Source organism: Leptodactylus fuscus, chromosome 1 (genome assembly GCF_031893055.1).
Source record: "Leptodactylus fuscus isolate aLepFus1 chromosome 1, aLepFus1.hap2, whole genome shotgun sequence".
In the NCBI taxonomy this organism is placed as follows: Eukaryota; Metazoa; Chordata; class Amphibia; order Anura; family Leptodactylidae; genus Leptodactylus; species Leptodactylus fuscus.
In genome coordinates, this window is record NC_134265.1 from 321,394,852 (window position 1) to 321,419,604 (window position 24,753).

At 38.9% G+C, this 24,753-nt stretch overlaps 1 protein-coding gene across 7 annotated transcripts in view; it reads left to right on the forward strand.

Annotated features, from left to right (window-relative positions):
* PCDH7 (protocadherin 7) overlaps positions 1–24,753 on the forward strand; it is a 739,914-nt gene that overhangs the window by 461,405 nt on the left and 253,756 nt on the right. For 4 of the 7 annotated variants that reach the window (XM_075260135.1, XM_075260111.1, XM_075260127.1 and 1 more), the window contains one exon: positions 12,356–12,418. The exons of the other annotated variants lie outside the window; for them this stretch is intronic. In XM_075260135.1, coding sequence (XP_075116236.1) covers positions 12,356–12,418 — 63 coding nt within the window. The remainder of the gene's footprint in view (positions 1–12,355; positions 12,419–24,753) is intronic. 7 annotated transcript variants of the gene reach the window in all.

A 24,753-nucleotide genomic window follows, 5' to 3' on the forward strand; every position in this document is an offset into this window, starting at 1 on the left:
TCCTTTTATTACTCTTACACTATTCTGGATGTCAAAAATAGCGTAATCTTTGTCAGAAATACAAAAACCCCCAGTGTGAATGGACCCTCTTAGGCTGCCCTCTCAAGATCTGACGTACAACCAATTATAATATCCTGGATTTACAGCCTAAAGCGAATGCTATGAGATAATGATCCACTTACACTGTATATAGTAATGTAAGCATACTTACTACAGCCACCGAGAATAAAGGGGTCATCAGTTCCGTGAATTCTACTTCCTATATTATATTATGCAGAATTCTTATGGATGGCTTTCATATTATTTTACTCTAGGGTAGGGTTAAATAATAATAATAATAATAATAATAATAATAATAATAATAATAATAATAATAATAATAATAACATTATTATTATTATTATTATTATTATTATTATTATCATTATTATTATTATTATATTTTAATGCATTACTACACTTATCATTTCAACCACTAGATCAGGGGTGGGCAATTAATTATCTTATGGGGCCACATGAGAAATTGTAACGGTTCGAGAGGGCCATGTGTGCTGTGGCAAATTTAGCTCCACCCACTTCTATGTTGACTCCACCCATTCTCAATCATTTTTTCATGTGCCCCCACAAAGTATAATCCTCCTACAGTCACCCGTACATTATATGTCCCCACATTATAATGTTCCCCTCCAAATGTCCCACAGTATTAAGTACCTCTCCAGGTGCCCCAGTGTAAACTACAGAAACTAGAGGGGACATGAAACTGGGGCAGCTGGAGGTGTACATTAAACAGTGGGAGTAGTTGGAGGGGGACATTAAACTGGGGGCAACTAGAGGAAGACATGTCCCCCTCCAGCTACCCCCCATGGTTTAATCTCCTCCTCCAGTTGACCCCAGTTTAATGTCACCCTCCATCTGCCCCCTAGTTTAATGTCTCCCCTCCATGTGCATTCAGTTTAACTGCCCCCCTACATCTGCCCCCACTCCCCCCTCTTGCTCACACATGCTGTCTCTTCACTCTTCTTTATCATCCAGCGGCCTCTATTGCCAGCAGCTTGCTGTTTCATACAGTCCTGTGTGGCTCCGCCCACTAAAGAGTCATAGCCTATCCTGGTGATAGGCTGTGATGACGTCATCACAGGTCCTTGAACAAACTTCCAAAAGCTATCCGGGCCAGCCAGAACAAGGCAGAGGGCCGGATGTAGCCAGATGTGGCCATACATTGCCCAGGTCTGCACTAGATGATACTTTAAAATGTCACGTTTCATGTGACTGGATTAAAGTACTTGATAATACCTATATCATTCAAAGCCATCATTGACTTTAACAGCACTCCACATGGTTTGGAGTGGAACTGCAAGTATAATTGATACATATTTTAATGCAAAATAATACCATTACATGAAAACAAACCATGATGCATAATTTATAGAAAGTAACAAAAATCCAGAGTGTTAAATGACAGTTGTAAGATGTTCCTTGTATATGTTTGTATTTGTCTGTATTTACGCCCTCACATTGTAAAATAATCCTTACCTTTTGTTCACCTCTTATTTCACAAGACATATAAAAACACTGATTGGGATCTGGCTTCTGCTGCCACTCATGTTTCTTTTGCATGATATGCACTTCTTATTTTGATGTGCTTACTGGACCTTTCATTACTATTCTGAATATATGGTCTGTAGTTTCATTTGTTTTAGTATTGCCTCTGCTCCAAAAATCTGTATTCACTGCTGGGTGAAGTGACCCACCTCAAGGGCATATGTATCTCTACAAAACAGTGAATGCTATTAGTTTCCCGACTCGCTGACAATGATGGCAAAGCACTCACAGTAACTCCATTCCACACATTGTTATTTTGATGTGAAAGAGCACAAAGAGCCCTCAGAATTCACTTTTATTTTATATGGAACATACTGTATCATCTACATAACTTCAGAACCCACCGTGAACTACTAACAATGATGAAGTCATCAGCCATCACCCCCATTATAATAGCAAAAATGAAAAATCATATTCTACATATTTTATCATGTGTCCGGTATAAAACCCTTCCATTGCCATCTGATGAATAGCACATGAATAGAAATAGCAAGATTTGCTTAGCCACAATCCACTGGTGTAAGAGATTGGCCATCATCTTCTTTTTGCTGGTAGATGGCCCTGTAAGTATTATTATTATTATTATTATTATTATTATTATTATTATTTCCATAGCACCATTATTTCCACAGTGTTTTACCCTTGAAAAAGGGATTACAGAATACTAAAGAAGTGCAATAGACTAAGTAAGTGACCAAATGGTACAGTGGGATAAGGCACCCTGTCCAGGATGGCTTACAATCTATAAGAAAAGATAGAAAGAATTATTAGGTGTTCTGATGATAGTTCGGTAGCAATAGGGTTCCAGAGCATGGAGAATACACAAGAGAAATCTTCGAGGCAGTTACGGGAAGCATGAAGATGGACTATATGTGGGGATATAGTTGGAGATTAAGCCCGTTTCACATCTGCATTCAGGTTTCCATTTGGGAAGTCTGCTTCGAGACCCCCAAATGGAGGTCTATCTGCCTAAAAAGCAGTTAGCTAAGGAAACCAGTGGACCCCATAAGGCCCGCAGATGTGAACCGGACCTTAGGTCAAAAATTAATGTAGTTTGTGGATGGCTTTTTATGCCAATGTTGACATGTTAAAGGATCGGCAAAGGGAAGAGCAGGGAAGCAGTCTCCTAATTCTCCCATGATGGTAGATGTTAGAAAAAAAAGAGTTTTCAACATGGCTGACCCTATTCAGGGAGGTAATTGGACACCAATATTGTCTGGAATTGGTCTATCTTGCTCTCCTTAGGTACAACACATGCACCCTGTGCTGAAATGAGCATGCATGCACTTGGGATGGGGGGTGGAAAGGAGAAAGCTGTAAACTATCTCAAGTGTATGGCAATCTTTAAGTACTACTAACAAATATTGTATGCAGGATCACAATTATGGAAATGGAATGGTAAAGGGGGTGAAGGGAAGGTAATAAAATATCACACCATTTTATCCAGGTTGGTGTTACCCAGTATCGCCATATGGATATTCAATTTGATCCTTGCCATTTTCTCTATGTAAGTCCCTGATCTTAGAACTTCCCTAATAGATTCATTATGAAATCCCATTTCTGTATTTAGTCTTGTGGACAGGATCTATTTAAAGTTGATGGTTACACTCCAATACAGATGAGATAGTACATGTGTCATTCTATTTGCAGTGAAACATGGAATTAATTATTTCAACCTTCCGCTACCTAATTGGTCTTGAAAGATTATATCTAATAGTATTAAGGAGCCAATATAGTACAATTTGTTGTAAGAAGTGGCTTGATAGGACAGGTCATAGCTACAGTAGGTCGTGAAAAGCTTAAATATAATTATATCAATAGGTTAGATATTGAAAAGTCAGATCCACATCAATGGAAGATTCCAGCTTATCATCTATAGCATTCCTTACTTATTAAATCCCAAGGTCTTATCGGCATTTCTCATCCTCAAGCTTATTGGTGTGTTATACAAGTTCTTGGCAGATAAAATATTCTTTTTGGTGGTTTTAGAGGAGCTCTTATTTTTAGCCTTCTTGGAAGGTGTATAGGTGTAGGTGTTTTTGTTTTGTGTTAAAGCAAAAATTAGAACTTAAAGGGGTTGTCCCATCACAAGGATCCTATCTATACTGCTTGTTAATGTGGATGTAAGACTTTTCCTAAATACACTGCTTCAGCAACACTGCTTTGTTTGTCCACTATCTTACTTTATTCAATTCTTTGTGGCCACAGCCCTGACTTAGCTGCTCATGAGTCAAGTGATGTATCTGCTGCTCTCAGGGGGGAGGGAGGAGGGGCTAAGTGCAGGGAGCCAGCCTGTGTATCTAGCTATTCCTGTGTCTGCACCATGTGACCTAGCTTCCTACACTTAGATAGAGGAGAGGAGATGCTTTCATTTCTTCTGTTCTCCCAGTTATCAGGCTAGCTAATTCAATTGTGTTCATTATGGCAGAGACAGGCAGTCTCTGTATGTAACACAGAATGGAGTTGCTGCTGCCTGTACTTCATAGTCCAATATGGGTGGGCGGAGCTACACACTAATTTGGGGGCGGAGCTAAACGGCAGGTTGCATGTGAAACCCCGCCCACCAAATGATGCAAGAAACCAGAAGAAAGAAGATTTTACAGCAGTAAAGACTAATGAGTATGTGAGGTGGGAATGCCCCTTTAAAAGAAAAAGAAGTAAAAGTCGTATAGTCAGCAAATTCCTTCAAATCGCTTTACATGAATGAATAGTATATATAGCCATAAACTTGATGTTAATTGGAAACTTGTCTAAGGCCTCGTTCATATCTGCGTTTGGGCCATTCCGTTCCCGTCTCCGCATGAAAAATGCGGAGAGAAAAGTCGTGCAACCAAACTTCTCTCTCCGCATTTTTCGTGCGAAAACCAAGCAGAAACCACACGGACCCCATTCAAGTCTATGTGGTCCGCTGGTTTTCTGAGATAACTGCTTTATTATGTGGATTAGGTTCCCGTTCAGGGGTCCCCAAGAGGACTCTCCAAACGGAAACCCATGCGCAGATGTGAACTGGGCCTAACAAGCTATAGTATGGGATAATTTGGGACAACGCTGACTTGATATGATGACTATCTATTAACTCAAACAGGTATAGTGAAGTGCAATTTGTTATTTGCCATAAAGAAGACCTTTTCTCCACCTCCATCAATTCTAACTCTTTGGATAATTCATTGGATCTGCTCTTCTAATTCCAGTGCAGTTGGAATTTTTTCTCTAGCCCTTACCGTTCCTGAGCAAATGGTGTTGTTAATTTCAGCACTCAATATGCTAAATAGGTTCTCTATTGTCAGGTGGGCGGTCCTGGTTATGTTAGCATGATCACCTGACAGTACAGAGTATGACAATCGGAGGAGCGGCAGGTTGTTGCAAGATGCAAAGAGTTGGAGTTGGTCAAGGTGGTAAAAAGTCCCCTTTAAAGGGATTATCTAAGACTAAAAAAATCACCTATTAATTTGAGATCAGATGGGGTCCAAGCCCCAGGACCTAGCCCCTTCACCGATCAGCTATTTTAAGCATAGTATGCAGTGGAAGCAGACCCATTTCAATGGGATCCGAACAGCAAAAGAACTAGGACTCCCAAATTAATGACCCATACTTAGGACAGATCATTGATTTTTAGTTTTGAATAAGCCCTTTAAGTCTTTGTGATGTCAGAATAAATTGTCTGTGGTTCAATGTGAGACTGGGGGTCTGCTGTACATTATCTTAATTCCAAGTCCTCCAAGAATCTTCGGAGTATAGAAGTGTATAGACTCAAGACTTAATTAGCAAACACAGCTTTGATATATAATCTATAAGCTAAGAATTTACAATGTGTGCATACAATTCTAAAGGATCTCACAGGAATTACGAGAAAATTAATGAGGTTGTGCAGACATGCTTCCCACCCATTCTGACTATGAGGATGAGGGGTACCATTATGTGCTGGTTGAGACTGTTGTGGAGGCAAACAATGCCCAGTAAGTTTAAGGCTGAGACATGGGTACTGTACCATTACATAAATTAGGACTTGTGTACATTCCTTGCTATATGGTTACTTGAGCATCTGTCCCATTCAGTGTTACAAGTACTGGTGTGTGTTGTCTGTAGCTGCTTGTGCATGTGTAATAATATCATCATATGGGGGCATTCACACGGTGCTAAATGGCTCGGATTCTGGTGCGACTCCGCACGGAATTAACGCAGAATCGGCGCAAATTCTGTGCGGGATTGGCACCAGAATCCACGCGGTTAAAAAGCCTCTCCATAGAACTCTATAAAGAAGCTTTTTTACCGTGTGGATTCTGGCGCTAATCCTGCATAGAATTCGCGTGGATTCCGCGTGAATCCTGCGGGGAGTCGCACTAGAATCCGAGCCATTTTGCCCCGTGTGAATGCCCCCTAAAAGTCAGTCTTATCAGTCTTACACCAGTTGGGTTCCCTAACTCAACTTTGTTGATGGAGCACCATTAACCACAGCACCATTCACTATGGGATTAAACTGAGCATTATCATCCCCATAGAACTGAGAAGAATGGTGGTCCAGCATGTATACTTCTTCCATTCTTCTCATCTTTGGAGGTTCCAGTCAGACCCCCAGTGATCACACATTTATTACCTATCCTGAGGACAAGTGATAAATTCTATTCCTTGTGCTAAACCGTTCGATTAGTTCATCATATTTGATTGGTAAGGATATGAAATCCAGGACCCCCACAGATCAACTTCTTATTGTGGCTATATGGGTTGGGTGAGCATTGCTCCCAGTGACATCACTTTCATTCATCAAGTAGAAAAGTCCACAGCTCTAAAACCAATGTTGGAGTCTCTTCAAACAGCTGATCTGTGGGGGTGCCGGGTGTCAGATGAGATATTGACAGCTTGTCCTAAATATAAGCCATCAGGATGTAAGTCTAGAGAAACCCCTGTAAGTTCTTGCATTTCTACCAGTATGTGTTTATGGATTGTTACCAATGTCCTCAGGTCATAGATGGATTTTCCCACAGGCACCTACAATTACTGTTTAATCATCGCTATCATGATTTACATATTCTGTCAGAAGGACTATACAATAATTCCCCGAAAGCACACAAAAAGGAAAAATTGTTAACAATGAGAAACATGGACTGAAAGGAACACAAACACATAAAAACATATTGGTACGATATTGCGAGGTTTTGTCTTGTCGCTGCTTTCTTGGTATATTATGAATGTCAGCCATGTCATCGTGGATATTATTGTCTTTTTTTGTAAATAGATATTTAGCTGTAGGTAAAACTACGGAATACAATGGTCTGAAATTTCACTGTTGAATTGTTCTATTATTAGATGCCTAACAGCGACTATCACAGGATGTCATTATGTTTTGCAGGTTCAGCATAAACTGCAAGTAGCACATCATTTCACTGTTAGATGATATCTGGCCAGCTTGACGCCCTTCCTGTATGCTGTGAAAAACACATTTATAGGATGATGCATTACAAATTGAGGAAAGGCGAACGATAGGGTATATATATAATATATATATATATATATATATACCACTGCGCAAAGGTTTTAGGCAGGTGTGGAAACAATGTTGCAAACTAAGAATGCTTTCAGAAAGAGAAGGGTTAATAGTTTATTTTTGCCAATTAACAATATGAACAAAATATTAATATAAATCATATCAATATTTGGTGTGACCGCCCTTTGCCTTCCATCAATTCTTCCTCGCACGCCTTCCGGATAAGGTTCCATGTTGCAGGACGCAACATAAATACGCTCCGGGAAGAACCACAGTGGAATAAACATTACTTTTCACAGAAAGTTGGCAGAGTTTTCCAAACAAATTGGAGAAATAAGCCGAGATCTTCTGTGGATTTAGGCCAGGTTCACACGGGGTTTTTTGGACCGGAACCTGAGGCGGATGCACTGGCATCCAGTCGCACACTCCGCTCTGGATTAGGTCCAATGAATGGGCCTAGACAAGAGGTGAATCGGCCTGAAGAATGAGCATGTCCGTTCTTTTTTCTGGAAGTCAGAACAAACGGCTCCCAGAAAAAAGACCTGATCGGCTCCCATTGATTTCAATGGGAGCCGACTTTTAGGTCAGGATTTTGAGGCCATATTCACTCAAAATCCTGACCTAAAAGACGGCTCCCATTGAAATCAATGGGAGCTGGTCAGGTCTTTTTCTGGGAGCCGTTTGTGTGAACTTACCCTTAGGCTTAGTCCAATCCTTTGTTCTCATCATTAAGACAGACTGATGCAAATATCAGGGCTCTGTGGGGTTCATATCGTCCTTCAAAGGGTGATCAGCCCAAATATTCATGTCCTTTAGATTTCACTTTTATTCATTCACTTCATTTTAATTGGCAACAATTAACCATTTAACACTTCTATTTTGGAAAGGCTAGATTCACACGTCTTGGGTTTCCGTTCTTCAGGTCCACTTGGGGGCCCAAAGAACAGAAACCTAATCCACTTAAAAGCATTTACCAGTGGAGACTCCTGGATCCCATAGACTATCATGGGGTCCGTTGGGTTTCCACACGGTTTTCATCTGAAAAATCCAGCATTTTTCAAACATATTTGGGGACAGAAACCCTAAACGTGAAGCAGTTTACACATAAGACATGCATTAGATGCGTGGGATGCTATCCATTCCTCTCTCCAAGGCTTAAAGTGACCACTCATTGTCTGACGCTCACTGAAAAATGGAGGCCAGAGTGTTGAAAAATGACTTGGACTAGACATATCTACCCTAGGGGGTTATTTAGATACAATTAGCCAAGAAGTCATGTATATCATCTTCCCATAATATATAGGATGTGCAATGCTCAGGGCAATACTGTTACATGCTAAGTATTTGACTACACTTAAGTTTGCATGAGGACAGAATACCGGTATACACTGAAATGTATCACCGAACTTCCATAGCAGCTTGTTACATTATGTTCTGTTATGCGTTTAGTGCCATAAGGTTAAATTCCTTGCTTGCTAGCTTGATCAAACCAAGATGTAGTAATGCTGTCTGGAGGAGATGTGAATTGATGGCGTCAACTGTCTTATGCTGAAAGGCACTGCTATTCTTCGATGCCCCATCCTGAGTCTATTGTCAGTATTGTACACAAGTGTTAGAAGCCACAGCTTTACTACTTTATAAGTGGAGAAGGTTTTTTCGCTTGCTTTATTCCTGTTTATAGAAAGTAATTCCTTACAGTCCGCATATTCAAAGACGAGGTCATAAGGACCTTCTGAGTAGACATTTGAGGATATCAGATTTATGGCAATTATGGGAGATAAGACCGCAACCTCATTCTTAAGCAAGTGTACCCAAAGATCTAGAGGTCAACAGAATGTCAACTGGACCTTCTTAATGAGTTTTCCACAATTACGAATGGTGCAATTAAAAGCTGTCAGGTGTGAATTTGTAACTTCATAGACCACATAAAGGTTGTGGAGATCAACCATATTATAAGCATGTTATATTTTTATTTGTTGAATCTCGTAATATTACCATGACTGCTGAATGGCCAAAAGTCCTAGTCATAAGAGGACCACATGCTCTAGTTATTTGTCGGCAACACTTGTTTTTCTGAGTGTTATTCCCCAAGACCAAATAATCATTTATACCCCAAATCATACACCCCAACCCTCCATACTCTCCCCCGCGACTCCAGCTCTCCCCCACTTTACTAGCTTTGGCAATGCCAAATATCTATTCGGACGTGCCAATAAAGCCTGTATGATTTGATTTGATTACTCATCACAGTTGGCCATGTAAGTGTTCTGAATCTTGTGAGACACTTCTATTGGCATCTTATCTTCAGTTAGAACTAAAGACAGGACATGTTGAAATTCAGAATACTGATTCCGTCTGCTCCTTGCCATCTGCAATTGAGAGTCAGAACGCTGACAGTAGATGGTTGTCCACCCCTGCCAAAATTGGCCAATGTTCATCTAATATATATGGCCACTTTAATGCTATACTGCCACCAGTTCTTCAATGTAGTTAAGTACATATCTTATATATAAAATCCTAGTTAGACTTTTACCGGTCTTTAGTACTTAAAGAGTTCTCTGGGACTACGTTATCGAACATTGAATCTTAGGATAGGTCCTCCATATCAAATTGGTTCCCCCGTAGATCATCTGATCAATTCATTTGAAAGGGATTGAACTAATGCATGGCGATGTGACCAATGGACGTGATATCAATGGTCTGAGACGAGCACATAGAGCTCACTCGAGTACTGCAAGCTCTCCAAACAGCTGATCTGTGCCGTTCTCATGTGTTGGGCTTTGCCAATCTAATATTGATGATCTATCTTACAGATATTGTAGTCTGTAAAAACCCTTTAAGACCAATTGAATAATAAAATAGACTGCACTACGATTCCGCACTGTTCTCCTAATCGCACTACAGTGTAACATTCTAACATGTTCTAACAAATTGTTCCAAGTGCTAAATATATTTTATGCACTGTTGGTAATGTAATCACAGACTTAAGCTTTTCTGACCGCATTGATTTGACTTATACCATTAAAATGCATGAACGTTGTCATTAATAACTATGTATCATTGAAGTAATAAAAAACAATTCCTTTCTAATTTTTGCTGCCTTCACATCCTGTTAATGAACATTTCACACCTGTGCCCCAACCTTATATGAATTCATCATCAGATATTATCACTTCATTACCAACGCTTTATGTGGAGCTGTCGAATATTACAGAACACGTGATGTGAAATGATATAGATGCCCATAGACAATAAAAGAGATGCTAATGTTTGGATCATTTTTATATCATTGTTTATTACATAAATATAACAATACGGGACTTAATAGACATCGTACTGACTTTTACTCATGAGTACTAAGGGCTTTTATTGTATGGTGTAAGTGGTTGTTAAAATGACCCAAGTAATTTATGCCGCTGTGGTTTGGCCACCTTCAACAGGGCCATGGCCCGGTCTTGTACTAAATAAGCATCAAATGTGCATTGCATTGTGTTGTGTGAATGCTAATGAACTGTTGTTGCCATGAACACTAATGGACTGTATACAGCAATTATTTCATTTTCTTGAAAGTGTATTATAAGCAATTGATAGGAATTAATGTGGAAACCAAGTGAAGGTATACCAACGCTTTCCCAGATCTGCGGAGAAAATAATCAGATGAAGCGTCCACTAATAGCTCCTGTAGATGACGTTACTGTAACATCGGAAGCTGACAATTACTCTAATGACACTTCTTGTTGTGGAGGAAACAAGTACAGAACGTTCTCTATCATCCTGCTCTCATCACCTTGTGTAGGGTTTAGCCTTTTAGTGCTTTTGTTGTTTGTGTTCTTGTTGTTGATACTGTACTTAAAGGTCATCCTTTGTCCACAAAAGAAAGGGTTGTTTGGGCAAATCTTCAAAGGAATCCTTTACTATGGCTTTAAGCTCTTGTTCTTATGTTTCTCATTCCATTGAAGATAAGTGAGGATATTCTATGTCATTGTAGTGGTATAATATTCAATGGCTTCCAATGCTATACAATAACATATGAAGTTAATACTCACTCCAACAATCTCCTGCCGCTCCTATGCTTATACTTCTTGGGTATCCCATCAGACTCTGCTCACTTGGTGATGTCGACCTAGCATGTACCCACCGTAGCCAATCTCTGATGTATCAACACCACTGAGGTCAACGTTTCTACCATGTTTACTAAACCAGTCTAAGGGGGCGTTCATACTTGCGACCGGAATCTGCCCTGTGCCATTCCACTGGGTTTCCATCCTCATCTCTGAGAAACTAGACAGAGGACGAGTTTCTGGCTGTCAGCTTTAAACCCCATTCATTGGAATGGGTTTTTAAAGGTAACAACCCATGTCCACCTTCGGCCTCTCCGTGGGGAAACCGGTTTCTTCGACCAGACACAAAGTCCTCCATGTCCAACTTTATGTCCGGCCAAAAATAACCCCATTTCCCTGCGAAGAGGCCGCAGGTGGCCACCGGTGGCCACCTTTAAAAACCATAGAAGCCATTCCCTGTCCTGGCAGAATGGCACAGGGCGGACACTGGATGCAAGTGTGAACGCCCCCTAACTTTTAGATAATGCAAATATAGACTAGACAGTCTTCAACAGATTTATCACAGTGTTGAGGATTTTACATATTGATGACAGTTTTCTAGTCTAGATGGGTGTAAATTTGGCACATCTTTAAAGCATGGACCATTCTTGCTCCAAAGATATGCCATATTGTACCTTCTCTGTCATATGCCAATTTTTTCACCTTGGAGACCAAGGCGACTAGGGTGTCCAAATTTAAAATAAACCATAATCTATGCCAGTTCATGAGTGCACAGCAGGGTACCTGAATTATTAAGAGACAAGAGGCTCTTGATAATTTGGGGAAATCTTGTGCCAATCCGGAGTTGATTATGACTGTCATACAGAACATCAATCTTTATAAATTTCCCCCCAGAGTCTCATACTGTTTGATAAATCTGTCATAATATTAGAACATACAGTATAATAGAATGTCTAAGTTTACACCTCCTAGTAGTTGGCTTACTTTACGGCAGGAAAATGTATAAAAAGTTTTGGCACATAATGTTGTAACGTAGGCAACAACAACTTTCCATATAAACATGCTCAATTTTCTTCAAAATCACACCACTTTGCACAAGTCGTAAAAGTGTCTGTCAATGAGGCACAAGGCATGTGATACAGTTTTTGGCACAATTACGCCAGAATTCCGATGCATTTTGTTTAGTAAATTTCCCCCATTGTGTTAACAGTTCATCGCTGGCGCCTTGTGAACAGAGACTCAGGAAGCATCGCCCTGGAGCAGCAGGAATTTGGTAAGAGTTACTTCTTTTTGTTATTTTATAGCTTAATGTAATGTTTGAAAAAATTGGGGACATCTATATATACTATCTACGTCGGAAAACTTGTGTAGATGGCTATAGTTGTGGCACCTTTTCGGAGCATGAAACTTTTCTATGCCAGTGATGCACCATTTCCATCTTTCTGTGCCCTGCTCGCCACTTTTATTAAAAATGGGAAGCGTGGGGTCAAGAATAAGTCATGGCCTACCAAGTTTACTATATTTTACACAAGAAAACCGGAATAATTTATATAGGAAATCAACACCAGATTCCCATTTTTACACAGTATGAGGAAAATGTTTGTTCTCGTACCGTGTTCGCCAGTGGGTAGGAAATATAAAAAAAACCCAAAAAACTTGATAGTCTTCAGTAGTTGATACCTTTTTAATGACTAACTAATAATGATGACAGATTACAACGTTTCGGAACTCTAGGTTCCTTTCTCAAGTAAATTTAAAAACCATTTCGGAAGGATGCCTATTTATGTACAAAAGGACACATAGGGATAGAATTCTAGGAGGAAGGGGAGTAGAGGGTTATTAGTTATTGGTAGAAACAATGTAAACAATTTCAGGTTCTTATCAGTTCTCAGGGTCTCAGGTCAGTGATTTCTGTAAGATGCCATAAACCCATGTGACAGATTTAACCCCTTCTCCAGTGTTTGAAGCAGGGTCATAAGTTTATACTCATAAATCAGGTGTCTCTATACGTTTGGACCACCATGGTGTCTGCATACCTTTAGACCACCCTGCAGATATACCAAGCTACATGTATCTATACTAGATTACATTTAGGAAGTGTATTTAGAAAATATTTTTGAGATATATATATATATATATATATATATATATATATATCCGTGACTGTAACCAAGGCAACATAATGGCACCATCCCTGGTTTACATTCAGAGAACTAGTAGATAATGTAATTTAATAAAGTTCCTGTTGCAAAGTTTTTTCTTGATTATTTTTACTGTATGACTATTTTGTAGAAATGTCATGTTGATGTCATAGCTGACAGCTTAACAAGCTAATACTAACAACAAACGCATACGGTAAAGCATACAATTAGCATTTGTTATTGCTATCATGCAAATTATGGCGGATGGATGAATCGACTACTCTACAAAGTGTTTTGGATGACTCGATGCTAATAGAGTGAACTAAAATAAAATTGTCATACTAAACAGAAAACATAAAGTAGAAAATTTGTTTTTTTTTTAGGATTTTCTAGGTTCAGGATATTGATGACCTGTAGAGATGAGCGAGTAGTATTCGATCGAGTAGATATTCGATCGAATACTACGGAATTCGAAATATTCATACTCGATCGAATACTGCTAGCTATTCACAGTAAATATTTGATTCTGAACCAGCGTTGATTGGCCGAATGCTATACAGTTTCCGATCTTAGATTTCGCCTCCTCACAGACGAGCCTCCGGCAGACAAGGGAGACAGTGTATATGTCAGCCATAGGGAGGCAGGGACTTGGCTCTTGAAAGCATAGCTATTTAGTACAATGATATACACTGTCTCCCAATATAGACAATACAGACAATATACATGTAGACAATACAGACAATATAGATAATATACACTGTCTCCTTTGTCTGCCGGAGGCTCGTCTGTGAGGAGGCAAAATCTAAGATCAGACCATAATGGAGACTGCTGTGGTCCGATCTTAGACTCCACCTCCTCACAGACGAGCCTCCGGCAGAACCAGCATTGATTGGCCGAATGCTGTACACTGGCCAATCAACACTGGTCAATGCATTCATATGACAAAAAAGTCAGCTCCCTCGTAACAGCAAGCTGCCAGCTCTATCCCAACTAGCAAGGACGAGCCTGTTGCAGAACCAGCGTTGATTTGACGCAGGCTCGTCTTTGCTAGTCATGATAGCTGGCAGCTTGCTGTTATGAGGGAGCTTACTTTTTATCAGCACAACTGCAAGCGCTGTGCAGTTAAAGCGCACAGACCCCATAGACTATAATGAGGTCCATGCGCTTTAACTGCACAGCGCTCCTCCTAAACACTCTCCTCCTGCTACTCGTGGACTTGGTGACCCTCCTTTAGTCGAATAGTGGTTTCCCCTGAAACGTGTATTTTTTCCCATAGACTATAATGGGATTCGATATTCGATCTAGTAGTTGAATATTGAGGCTCTACTCAAAGAATATCGAATCTCGAATATTTCACTGTTCGCTCATCTCTAATGACCTGTCCTCGGGATAAGTCATCAATATCGGATCAGTAGGTGTCTGAAATCTCACATCCAAGACGATGAGTTTCAAGGGGCACTTGTCCTTATCATGATTTACATGCACATAGTATTGACTGTGCAGGGAATTACAGCTTTGTCCTATTGAATATCGGGTCATGATAGGACAAAATTAATCTTTTGCACAGATGCTTCTATACATACAGCATATAGTTACCACCACCCATTCTCTAAGGCTGAACAGACCCCAGAGTACAATCATGATTTTTTGGTGGCGCATTCTAAACATTTCAGGTTCGACTGAATTCTAAATTTTCGTAAAATTTGTAACAGACATGTCCCATTGCAAACCAGTTCAGTCATCTCTACCACAGACGTAACGTGAGCAAAGCCTGGGCAACTGAACTTCATATACAGGTTACAACTGTAGGGGCTTCTAGACTGAGGAACCCTTGACTTTATCATTGCAATATTAATGTGCTGTATATAATTTGTATTATCCAAAGACTGTACATATGCTAATCATTTGTAAGAGCCATGTGCAAAGTAGCTTCTAATTTAGCTACATTCTGTTAAATTTATTCCTTACGAGGTGCATTAAAATAGGGTTTTAGGTAAGCAACCTCTTGAAAGGGTTCTCCAGCCTTTAGATATATCCTTAGATCAGAGGTGCCTTGCAACGCTGGAGTCCTAGGTTCGAATCTGGCCAAGGACCACATCTTCATGGATTCCTTATGTTTCACTTTGTTTGCGTGGGTTTCCTCCAACCCTCCAAAGACATACTGATAGGGAATTTAGTTTATGAGCCCTATAAGGGACAATGCTATATACGTAAGCAAACTAAATAAATTAGATATGTCAAATCTATTATACAGCATGCACCATTGTGATAAATCTGAGGCATCTCGAGCCTGGTCTAGTGTTAAGTTGTCTAAATCTAAGACAGCAAAAATAAATCTCTTCTACTGTTTAGACCAATGATGCATGATGTGAACTTTATCTAAAACAACAATGTTCAGATGTTTTGTGCAGAGTATTAAGGTGTAGATGACTTGGCATACAAGCTGCAATTGGAACATGTTCCATGTTCCCCGAGTGATGTGTGACAACATGATCAGACATTACTCTTTATGAGTCACTACCATATCATAAAACTCAGTGGAAATCTGTGTTCCCTTCCATTCTGGCATGTGTGAGTTTTTGCAGTTGCACACCTTCGTCAAGAATACGTTGGCTGTGAAAAGGTTGCCATCTGCTCTTACTTTGCCCTTGAGATATCTTCCCTATTCTGTACTTTTCAGTGTGTGTTTACGGGAGTTTCACCTTTGTCTATCTTCCCCTAAAGGAGCTCTCTTTGCCTGTTGCAACATGAACAGCCACCATTACATTGCTAACCTTTACCCACGAGACAAACCATGAAGTGAGTGTCATCATATTTGTCTAGTCAGGCTTAAGTAAGTGTTCCATGAAACCTTGCAGGCGGTATTACAAATACATCCTCATTTCTTTCCCGTAACAATCATTTCCTTTCCATTCTGGTGGAAAAAAAAGTAACAGTATGGCAATAATACATCAAGTATTGCAACTTTTACAAATGCAGAAAGCTCACAACTCCCTGTTGGTTTACTAAAGATGAAATCTTATAGCAATTCCTAAAATTGTTTAGTTTTTATGTCAAACTAGTATTTTTTCTAAGGAATGTTTTAAGGAAACACACTATTTATTAGCTTACTGTCATGGCACCATTAGATTCTGCAATGCTTTTACAGACATTGTCCCATATTGGGCTCACAATCTACGTTCCCTATAAGTATGTTTTTGGAGAGAGGAAACTGGAGTACCCAGAGGAAACCCACACAAACTCTGTGCAGATGTTGTCCTTGACAGGATTCGAACCCAGGACTCCTGCGACACAAGGTCACCATGCCCACATGTTATCGGGAATGATCAGATCCTGATCGGCGATCGAGCAAATTTCACTATCGCGATCAGGATCGGCTGGAAAGTGATCGAAAATCAGATTTTGAAAACGATCCTGAAATCTCAGCTCAACCCTATTACATGGCCATGCAGCAGACTAATCCCATTCAAATGAATGTGACTGAGCTGCAATATCAGGCACAGCCACTATATAATGTATGGCGCTGCGCTTGGTAAGCAGTAAAGAGGTAACAGTAATCAAAATCATAGTCTCGGTCCTATTTATGCCATTGTGTATGCAATGTTATTTGGGCACTAAATAGCTGAATTGTCAGAGCATTACATGCAAGTATTATTATGGGTACTTTTGGATATAAACATTCAGGTGTGTTCGCAGCTATTGAAACTGTCAGAAAACAAAACTCTAAAAATGATGAAGAGCTGGGCGCCCATCTTTGCTTGCTGCCCAGGGCTCCATTTCTATAGATTGTGGTCCTGACTGCACACATTAATATAGCGAGCCTCAGAACGCCGCACACATGCTAGCTGTAGCGCACAGATGTTTCGCACATTATGACTGTTCCATTGAGGCAATTTGCTCATCTATTGTCATTACGTTTGTGGTTTACGCTGAAATAAATCAAATATAAACATCAGTAAATAGGAAGATTGTTTGTGAGACTTCTGATCATTGCAACTAGGAAAGTTTTATTTCTCTTTCCCACAACTATCCCCGATTTCACACTTTTGTGACACTTTGTGACTTCACATTAGTGTTTCATTTGCAACTTCAATGAACAGTTGTACTTGTATCATTACACGTATCTGAATGCAACAACTTTTTTTTTCTCTTGCTTATGTCACTGCTTAAAAAGTTAAAACTGGAGAGAATGTTAATGCTGAATGTTAATGTCAATGTATATGTATGTATATACTGAGCTGCATGGAATATACTGTGGTGTAGTGTGGTTCAATGGAGAGTCACTATTGGTGAGTGAGTTATGGAGTGGTCCTTTGGTTAGTATTGGTCCGAACTTGTTCGGATACAACTGGATATTAAATTATTATACTCTGGGGAATATAATAGGTGGAGGCCTCAGACCCCAGAGTATAATCATTTACTACAATGGATGTCACAGCGGCCATTTTAGTTCACCCATGATGAATCACCAATTGTTCAGTTTTGTTAACCATTAATACATTAATATATTTGGGTCAAACACTGTTGTCAGGACTGATACCCAGGAGTCTGGCTGATCAACGGAAGGGCTGCGGCACTGGTGTCCCATCAACTCTTCACTTAGTTACATCATCCGTTGTTTGTCCCATAGCAATGTAGTGCAATGTTAATACAGTCACGTCCCATAGCAGACAATGGGACAAGTCTATCATCACATTGGATGGGCACTATGAAACAAGTGGAATGCAGTGTATATAGTGAGGAGCTGACATGACTTCTTTAATCAGCTGATCAACTGGGTTCAGGATGTTGGACACCTCTATGATCTTGTAGTGATGAGCTATCGTGAGGATACGGCATTAATAAAAAAAAAAAAGATCTGAACAACTACTGTAATCTAACATATATGTTATACCAAACATACGATAGATAGATAGATAGATAGATAGATAGATAGATAGATAGATAGATACTGTAGATAGATAGATAGATAGATAGATAGATAGATAGATAGATAGATAGATAGATAGATAGATAGATAGATAGATAGATAGATAGATAGATACTGTAGGTAGATAGATAGATAGATAGATAGATAGATAGATAGATAGATAGATAGATAGATACTGTAGGTAGATAGATAGATAGATAGATAGATAGATAGATAGATAGATAGATAGATAGATAGATAGATAGATAGATACTGTAGGTAGATTGATAGACAGACAGACAGACAGACAGACAGACAGACAGACAGACAGACAGACAGACAGATAGATAGATAGATAGATAGATAGATAGATAGATAGATAGATAGATAGATACTGTAGATAGATAGATAGATAGATAGATAGATAGATAGATAGATAGATAGATAGATAGATAGATACTGTAGGTAGATAGATAGATAGATAGATAGATAGATAGATAGATAGATAGATAGATAGATAGATAGATAGATAGATAGATAGATAGATAGATAGATACTGTAGGTAGATAGATAGATAGATAGATAGATAGATAGATAGATAGATAGATAGATAGATAGATAGATAGATAGATAGATAGATACTGTAGGTAGATAGATAGATAGATAGATAGATAGATAGATAGATAGATAGATAGATAGATAGATAGATAGATAGATGATAGATAGATACTGTAGGTAGATAGATACGATAGATAGATAGATAGATAGATAGATAGATAGATAGATAGATAGATAGATAGATAGTGCAGATAGCTTTGATGTTTAATTCCTCAAAAGAACTAACAAAAAAATCCATAAATGATGTTATATGACCTATGATTGTATGTTTTTTTCAGTGTATGCGTGGGTCTTTTGTGTGTGATACTGCTTTCAAAAACATACTGAAATGATAATTAGCATCCTATGTAATTATCCTTAGCTTGCATGTGTTAGTGACTTAGATAACATATATAATGACCCCACTAAGGACAGGGAGTGAAGTCATTAAGTTCATTCTGTGTGCATCAGTGCTTAATATGTGGGTGATACACGCTTTAGTACAGTCTCATTATTGCTCAGCATCTGAAAAAAAAAAACTTAAATATATATATATATATATATATATATATATATATATATATATACTGATAGATGGATATGTAATGTTAATTAGATAGATAGATAGATAGATAGATGATAGATAGATAGATAGATAGATAGGTAGATAGATAGATAGATAGATAGATAGATAGATAGATAGATAGATAGATAGAGCAGATAGGTATGAGGTGCAGTAGATAGATAAATGATTCTAGTAGATAAGATTTGGATATCTACGCTTTAATCTTTCTTCTTGTTCCTTAAGAATTTCTTCTTAGTGCCGACTAATGAAGCAGAATCCGCTCGGCGCTTGTAATAGGTAAAACACTGGCCCTGTTTTTAAATGAATTCCTTTAAAGACTGATCTTTGATAATATTTTATAAATCTGAGCAAACCACTTTCAGGTTATCACGCTGCTACCATAACAGCATATCGTAGCCTTGCATACTAATACTTTGGAAAATGGTAGCAGTTGAGATTTTCTACTTTTTTTCTCTGTAAAACACTGCGTGGGGAAATGAACAATACATTGAATTGTTACTGAAAAGGTACAAAGGAAGAAAAACTATATGGTGGAGCTCAAGAAAGCGAAAGCTTTAACTCATTTTCTTATTTTTTGCAGGAAACTGCATACAAATGTCTGCGCATTGCAATTTTGGACTGTCTGTTAATATATGTTTTTTACCTCGTCTTTATAAAGCGTCAGCGGCTCCTTTATACCTGCATCATTAATTCACGCGCGTTACCTTAGTAAAAGGAAATCAAAAATGGCCACTTTCCTTAAATTTTGTTTGTTGGCAATTTTCTCCTTTTTTTTTTTTTTTTTTGCTAAATGTAAATTGGCTTTAAAGCACCTAGCAAAAGCCGAGCATAAAAGCTGTTTTCACAGCAATTCAAAAACATTTTGTACTTGTATTTCAAAGGCATTCTTTTAAGCTCTTCCTTTTCCTCTTCCATACAGATTGAACGCTCCAGTTTATCCAACACACAATGAATTTCAATGTCTTCCTCTCTTTTTTTTTCTCACGCCCCATACAGTTATCATCTGAGCTTTCGAAACAGAGAAAATATCGTCTTATTATAAGTCCTTTTCATAGAGTTAAAGTGTACAGGAATCTCTGGGGAACAAGCTCTTTTGTAAGAGAATGGAGCGTACATGCTCGGTTAACAATGCCCCGTAAAACACCTATGCTACTGAGATTTTAACACACGTATTTATAGGCATCGGAGCCGTGTAATTTGCCTGGTGCATCATTATATGTTTGTATAGGCTATAATGTCACGTCTTTTTGATAATTATATTTCAGTCATCTTGGTTAAAGTTCTTCTCGCTTTCATGGTAGTGATTAAGACGGGAACCCACTGTTAGTTGATTCTCTGGTACAGGTAGGGGGCACACCACCTGCCGTGATGATATGACAGCTCTCATCTTCCATACACAACTGTCGTAAGACTTTTGGAAGTTGCAGTTTGAGGTTTTGTGACAAAAATAACACAATGGAAAATTGGCAACGTGATGCTGCCTACTGTATTACAGGCTGATGATCTTGTCTCCCATGCTCGGTATCTCTACAATCAGAGCGAAGTGATAAGGAAAAGGCCAGTGGTTAGTCTGCTGTTAGATGGATACATGGAGGAGTAAAGACAACCTGTCAGATTTTTACGGATTATCTTGTTTAACGATTTAATGATTATAAAAGTTGATGAGGATCTTTGGCTCGATGGTTGTAATTCCAACTCAGCCCCATAAATAGGTTAGGGTCCCCTGAATCAAGGTTTTGTTTTCTTGCAAATTGGTATCTCCATTGCTGTTCTTGTCAATATTCTAATGAACTCTTTGCAGCAATGAGTGCATTGCTCCAAAGAGGTAAGCGGCAAAGTTTTTGTTGCTCCAAAGAGCTCATTTGCATGTTGACAAAAATGGGAATGTCTTGAAAATGGAGACACTGATTAAAAAGGGGAACACACTATTTGATTCAGGTAACCCTATCCTATAAATTTGCAAGGAATGGATTGATAGCCTGGATTCTGGTGACAGACTTCTTCTAAGGATTTTTTGTAACTAACTTTTGTGTTGTTCTGTTGGTAGTTGTGCTACTTATCTCAGTATATCTTGAATCAATTATATCTGCTGTTAGTAAGGCTCGGTTCACATCTGCGTTTGAGTCATTCCCTCTTCACATGAAAAATGTGGAAATAAAAGTCCTGCAAGCAGCACTTTTCTCTTCACATTTTTTGTGCGGAAACCAAGCAGAAACCACAAGGCAACCGCTTTTTTATGTGGAGTAGGTTTCCATTCAAGGAATCCCCAAGCAGACTCCCCATGTGCAGATGTGAAACGGGCCTGAGGTCAGAGAGTCTGAATACAGTACTGCCTGCTCACTAGCCTATAATTTCACTATACAGTATTTTATGGCTGCACGTGTCCAATTTACAGGCTACAAGTACTACAGCTTTTAGAATTTCCATAGTAGGAGGTCAAGGAGGGAGTTGAGGGCTTGGCATTAGGATGCCACCTACATAGTCCATGGTTCTCCAGTTATTGCACATGCACCGGTGGTCAGTGCATGCCATGGCTTTCCATCTTCTCAAGAGAACTGGTCTTGAGAGTCAAGGGATAATAACACCTATCTCCTCTTCTTTGGATACTACTATACAGTATTGTTAACCCAATCATATCTTGAAGCATATGGGCTTAAATATTGACCCTTTAGGTTCTCACACACAACAAAGTGACTTGGTGGTTGAGGTTGCCTTGCCACACTGGAGTCCTTGGTTTTAATCCAGCCAATTGCAAACCTGTGTTTGAGGGGCTATATACTGGGTACTCTGACTTCCTCCCACATTCCAAAGAAAATTATTAGATCCCTTATTTTAATAGGGATTAGAGGTCTGGCATTTGTTTACTTCACCTTCCCTGAACCCAGTGAGCACTGTAGAGGGAGTTTGGAGGAATGCTACCATGGGTGACATCTACAGTATTTGAAGTATGTGGTTGGCTTATGTCTAATGTCAAGTGTGTCAAAGGTCCGGGATCCTGGTTTCACTCTTCCTTCATTTTCTTACATACTTTACACTTTAGCCCTGTTGGTTGATTTTGGCTGCTACGTATGAGTACAAAACCACCAGAGATTCACCATGAGGTTGTTACTAATAAACCTATTGCCATAAGAAAAATAATTGTAGCTGGTAAATACTTACAAAGTTGAGCTTCTTCACAAACAATCCTGGAATTTTCAGCTAAATGCAAAAAATGCATTGTGTTGCTAGTGGCATTACAAGTTTTAAGAATATTGTGTGTACACATAAAGGTGAAGAGTTACCAGTATTCCAGGGCAGTTACTAATTCAGCTTCTGTCAATCTCCTCTCACACCAGCTTCTCAAAAGGCTGTGAAATGTCTAGAACAGACACGGGCAAACTCACATGTCCATCCAACAGTTGCTTATCTGAGGATTAGCTGCTCCACTCGTGATCAAGTACTAAAGGCAAACTTATTGTGTCTGCATTGCCTTGGGCTTGAGCCACACAGCTGTCTCCATGTAAAGAACCAGATATGATATCAAAGTATGAACTTCACAGGGATCATGCGGCTGCAGAATTAGATAGCAGCTGTGGAAGAGAAGATAGGAGTTTCAATGTCTAGTAGCTATCTAATCATTAGTAACATAGTTACCAATATACACACACTATTTCCAAGGACAGATTGCTTCTAGGCTGCTGCGTTTTTGTCAGAGACTGTCCAATGGAGAGATTATAGCACAATGTGAAGATATGCTAGTCAATAACTTTTCATTTATGGTGTGAGAAAAGACATTAATAGGTTATAGCTAGTAATACAAGAGAGTTATTCCTACTAATACCTTGTAATATTGATAGTAATGCAGAAGAGATATTCCTACTAGTATATTGCTTAGTGAAATCAGTAAGATATTCCTACTAAAACCCAGTGATATTGTCTTGTAATACCAGTATATAATAATATAATAATAATTCTAATTCCTAATAATATTGGCTAATAATGCAAGAGATGTTCCTACTAATACCTAATAATATTATCTAGTAATATCAGAGAGATATTCCTATTAATACCCAGTTATATGATACATGAAAGATATTCCTACTAGTACCAGTAGTTAAAGATTGATGAGCCACTTTGGCACGAGTTGGATTTAACACAAATATCCCAAATTGTTCACAAACAATTTGGGATTTGTCACAAATTGCAGTAAGTTACATTGCGGTAAGTTATTATACACTGTCTCTCTTCAGACCCCAGAGTATACCAGGTGGATAAAATAATAAAACATTTATACTTATCTTCCCTCACCTGTTTTGGGCATCCTTGTGGAGTCCAGCGCCCTCCTTGTTATGTTATGTGCTCAGGGTCACTGCTGAGGCTTGTAATTGGGCTACAATGGTCACATGATCACACTGAGTGTGATGACATCTTGATTCTTATTGTGCCCATGTCACCGCTGAAACCCAATCACAGGCCTTAATGGTGACCCCAGCACTGAGGAGACTGCGAGATGGGAGGCCCTAAAGAGGAAAGTGAAAGTGAGTATAAATATTCCATATTTTTTACACCTTCCCTGGGCCTCCACCTATTATACTCTGGGGTATGAAGAGATCCTAATTATACTTCCAGTTCATACCGAACCTGTTTGATCCAAAAAAAAATCAGGGACACAAGCCTGAAGCCAAAACGATATGAATCTTAGGCGTTTGACCATTTCTACGAATAATATTGCCTGTTATTCTTACTAAAATCTAGTAAAATTGCTAAGTAATACAAAACAAATATTCCTAGTAATATCTCATAACAATACCAAGTAATACCAGAGAGATGTTACTACCCAGTTATAATATCTAGTAATACACGCAATTCCAATAAAGGAGTTATCATCTTTTTGCAAAATGCCGGCAGAATCGTCATTAGCTTACAATGTTGTCTAGTGAGGCAAAAGATATAAGTAATCTTGTCTAGTATCAATAATATATATATATATATATATATATATATATATATATATATATATATATATATATATATATATATATGGAACATCAGTGTCTGTATTTCCGTTTGCAGACATCTCTCTGAGGTTACCATTCCCACTAGTCAAACTATGTCTGGGTCTGCTCAGCCTGTCAGAACTTTCAGATACAGATCCAGATGCAGTCAAAGTTCTGCTTCACTGTTCTTGGTTGAGGCAGGGTGTTCAAACTTGGCTTTAGCACTTCATTGGCCTTAGATTGTTCTGATTCCTTGTGGTCCTGTGTTTACTCCCTACAACCTCTCACCGATGCTGCTGACCTCATGGTTACTGACGTTTGACTTGCTCTCCTGGAATATTCCTGTATTTCTGATTTTGCTGTATCTATGACCTCCTGGATTTGACTGTGGCTTGGACT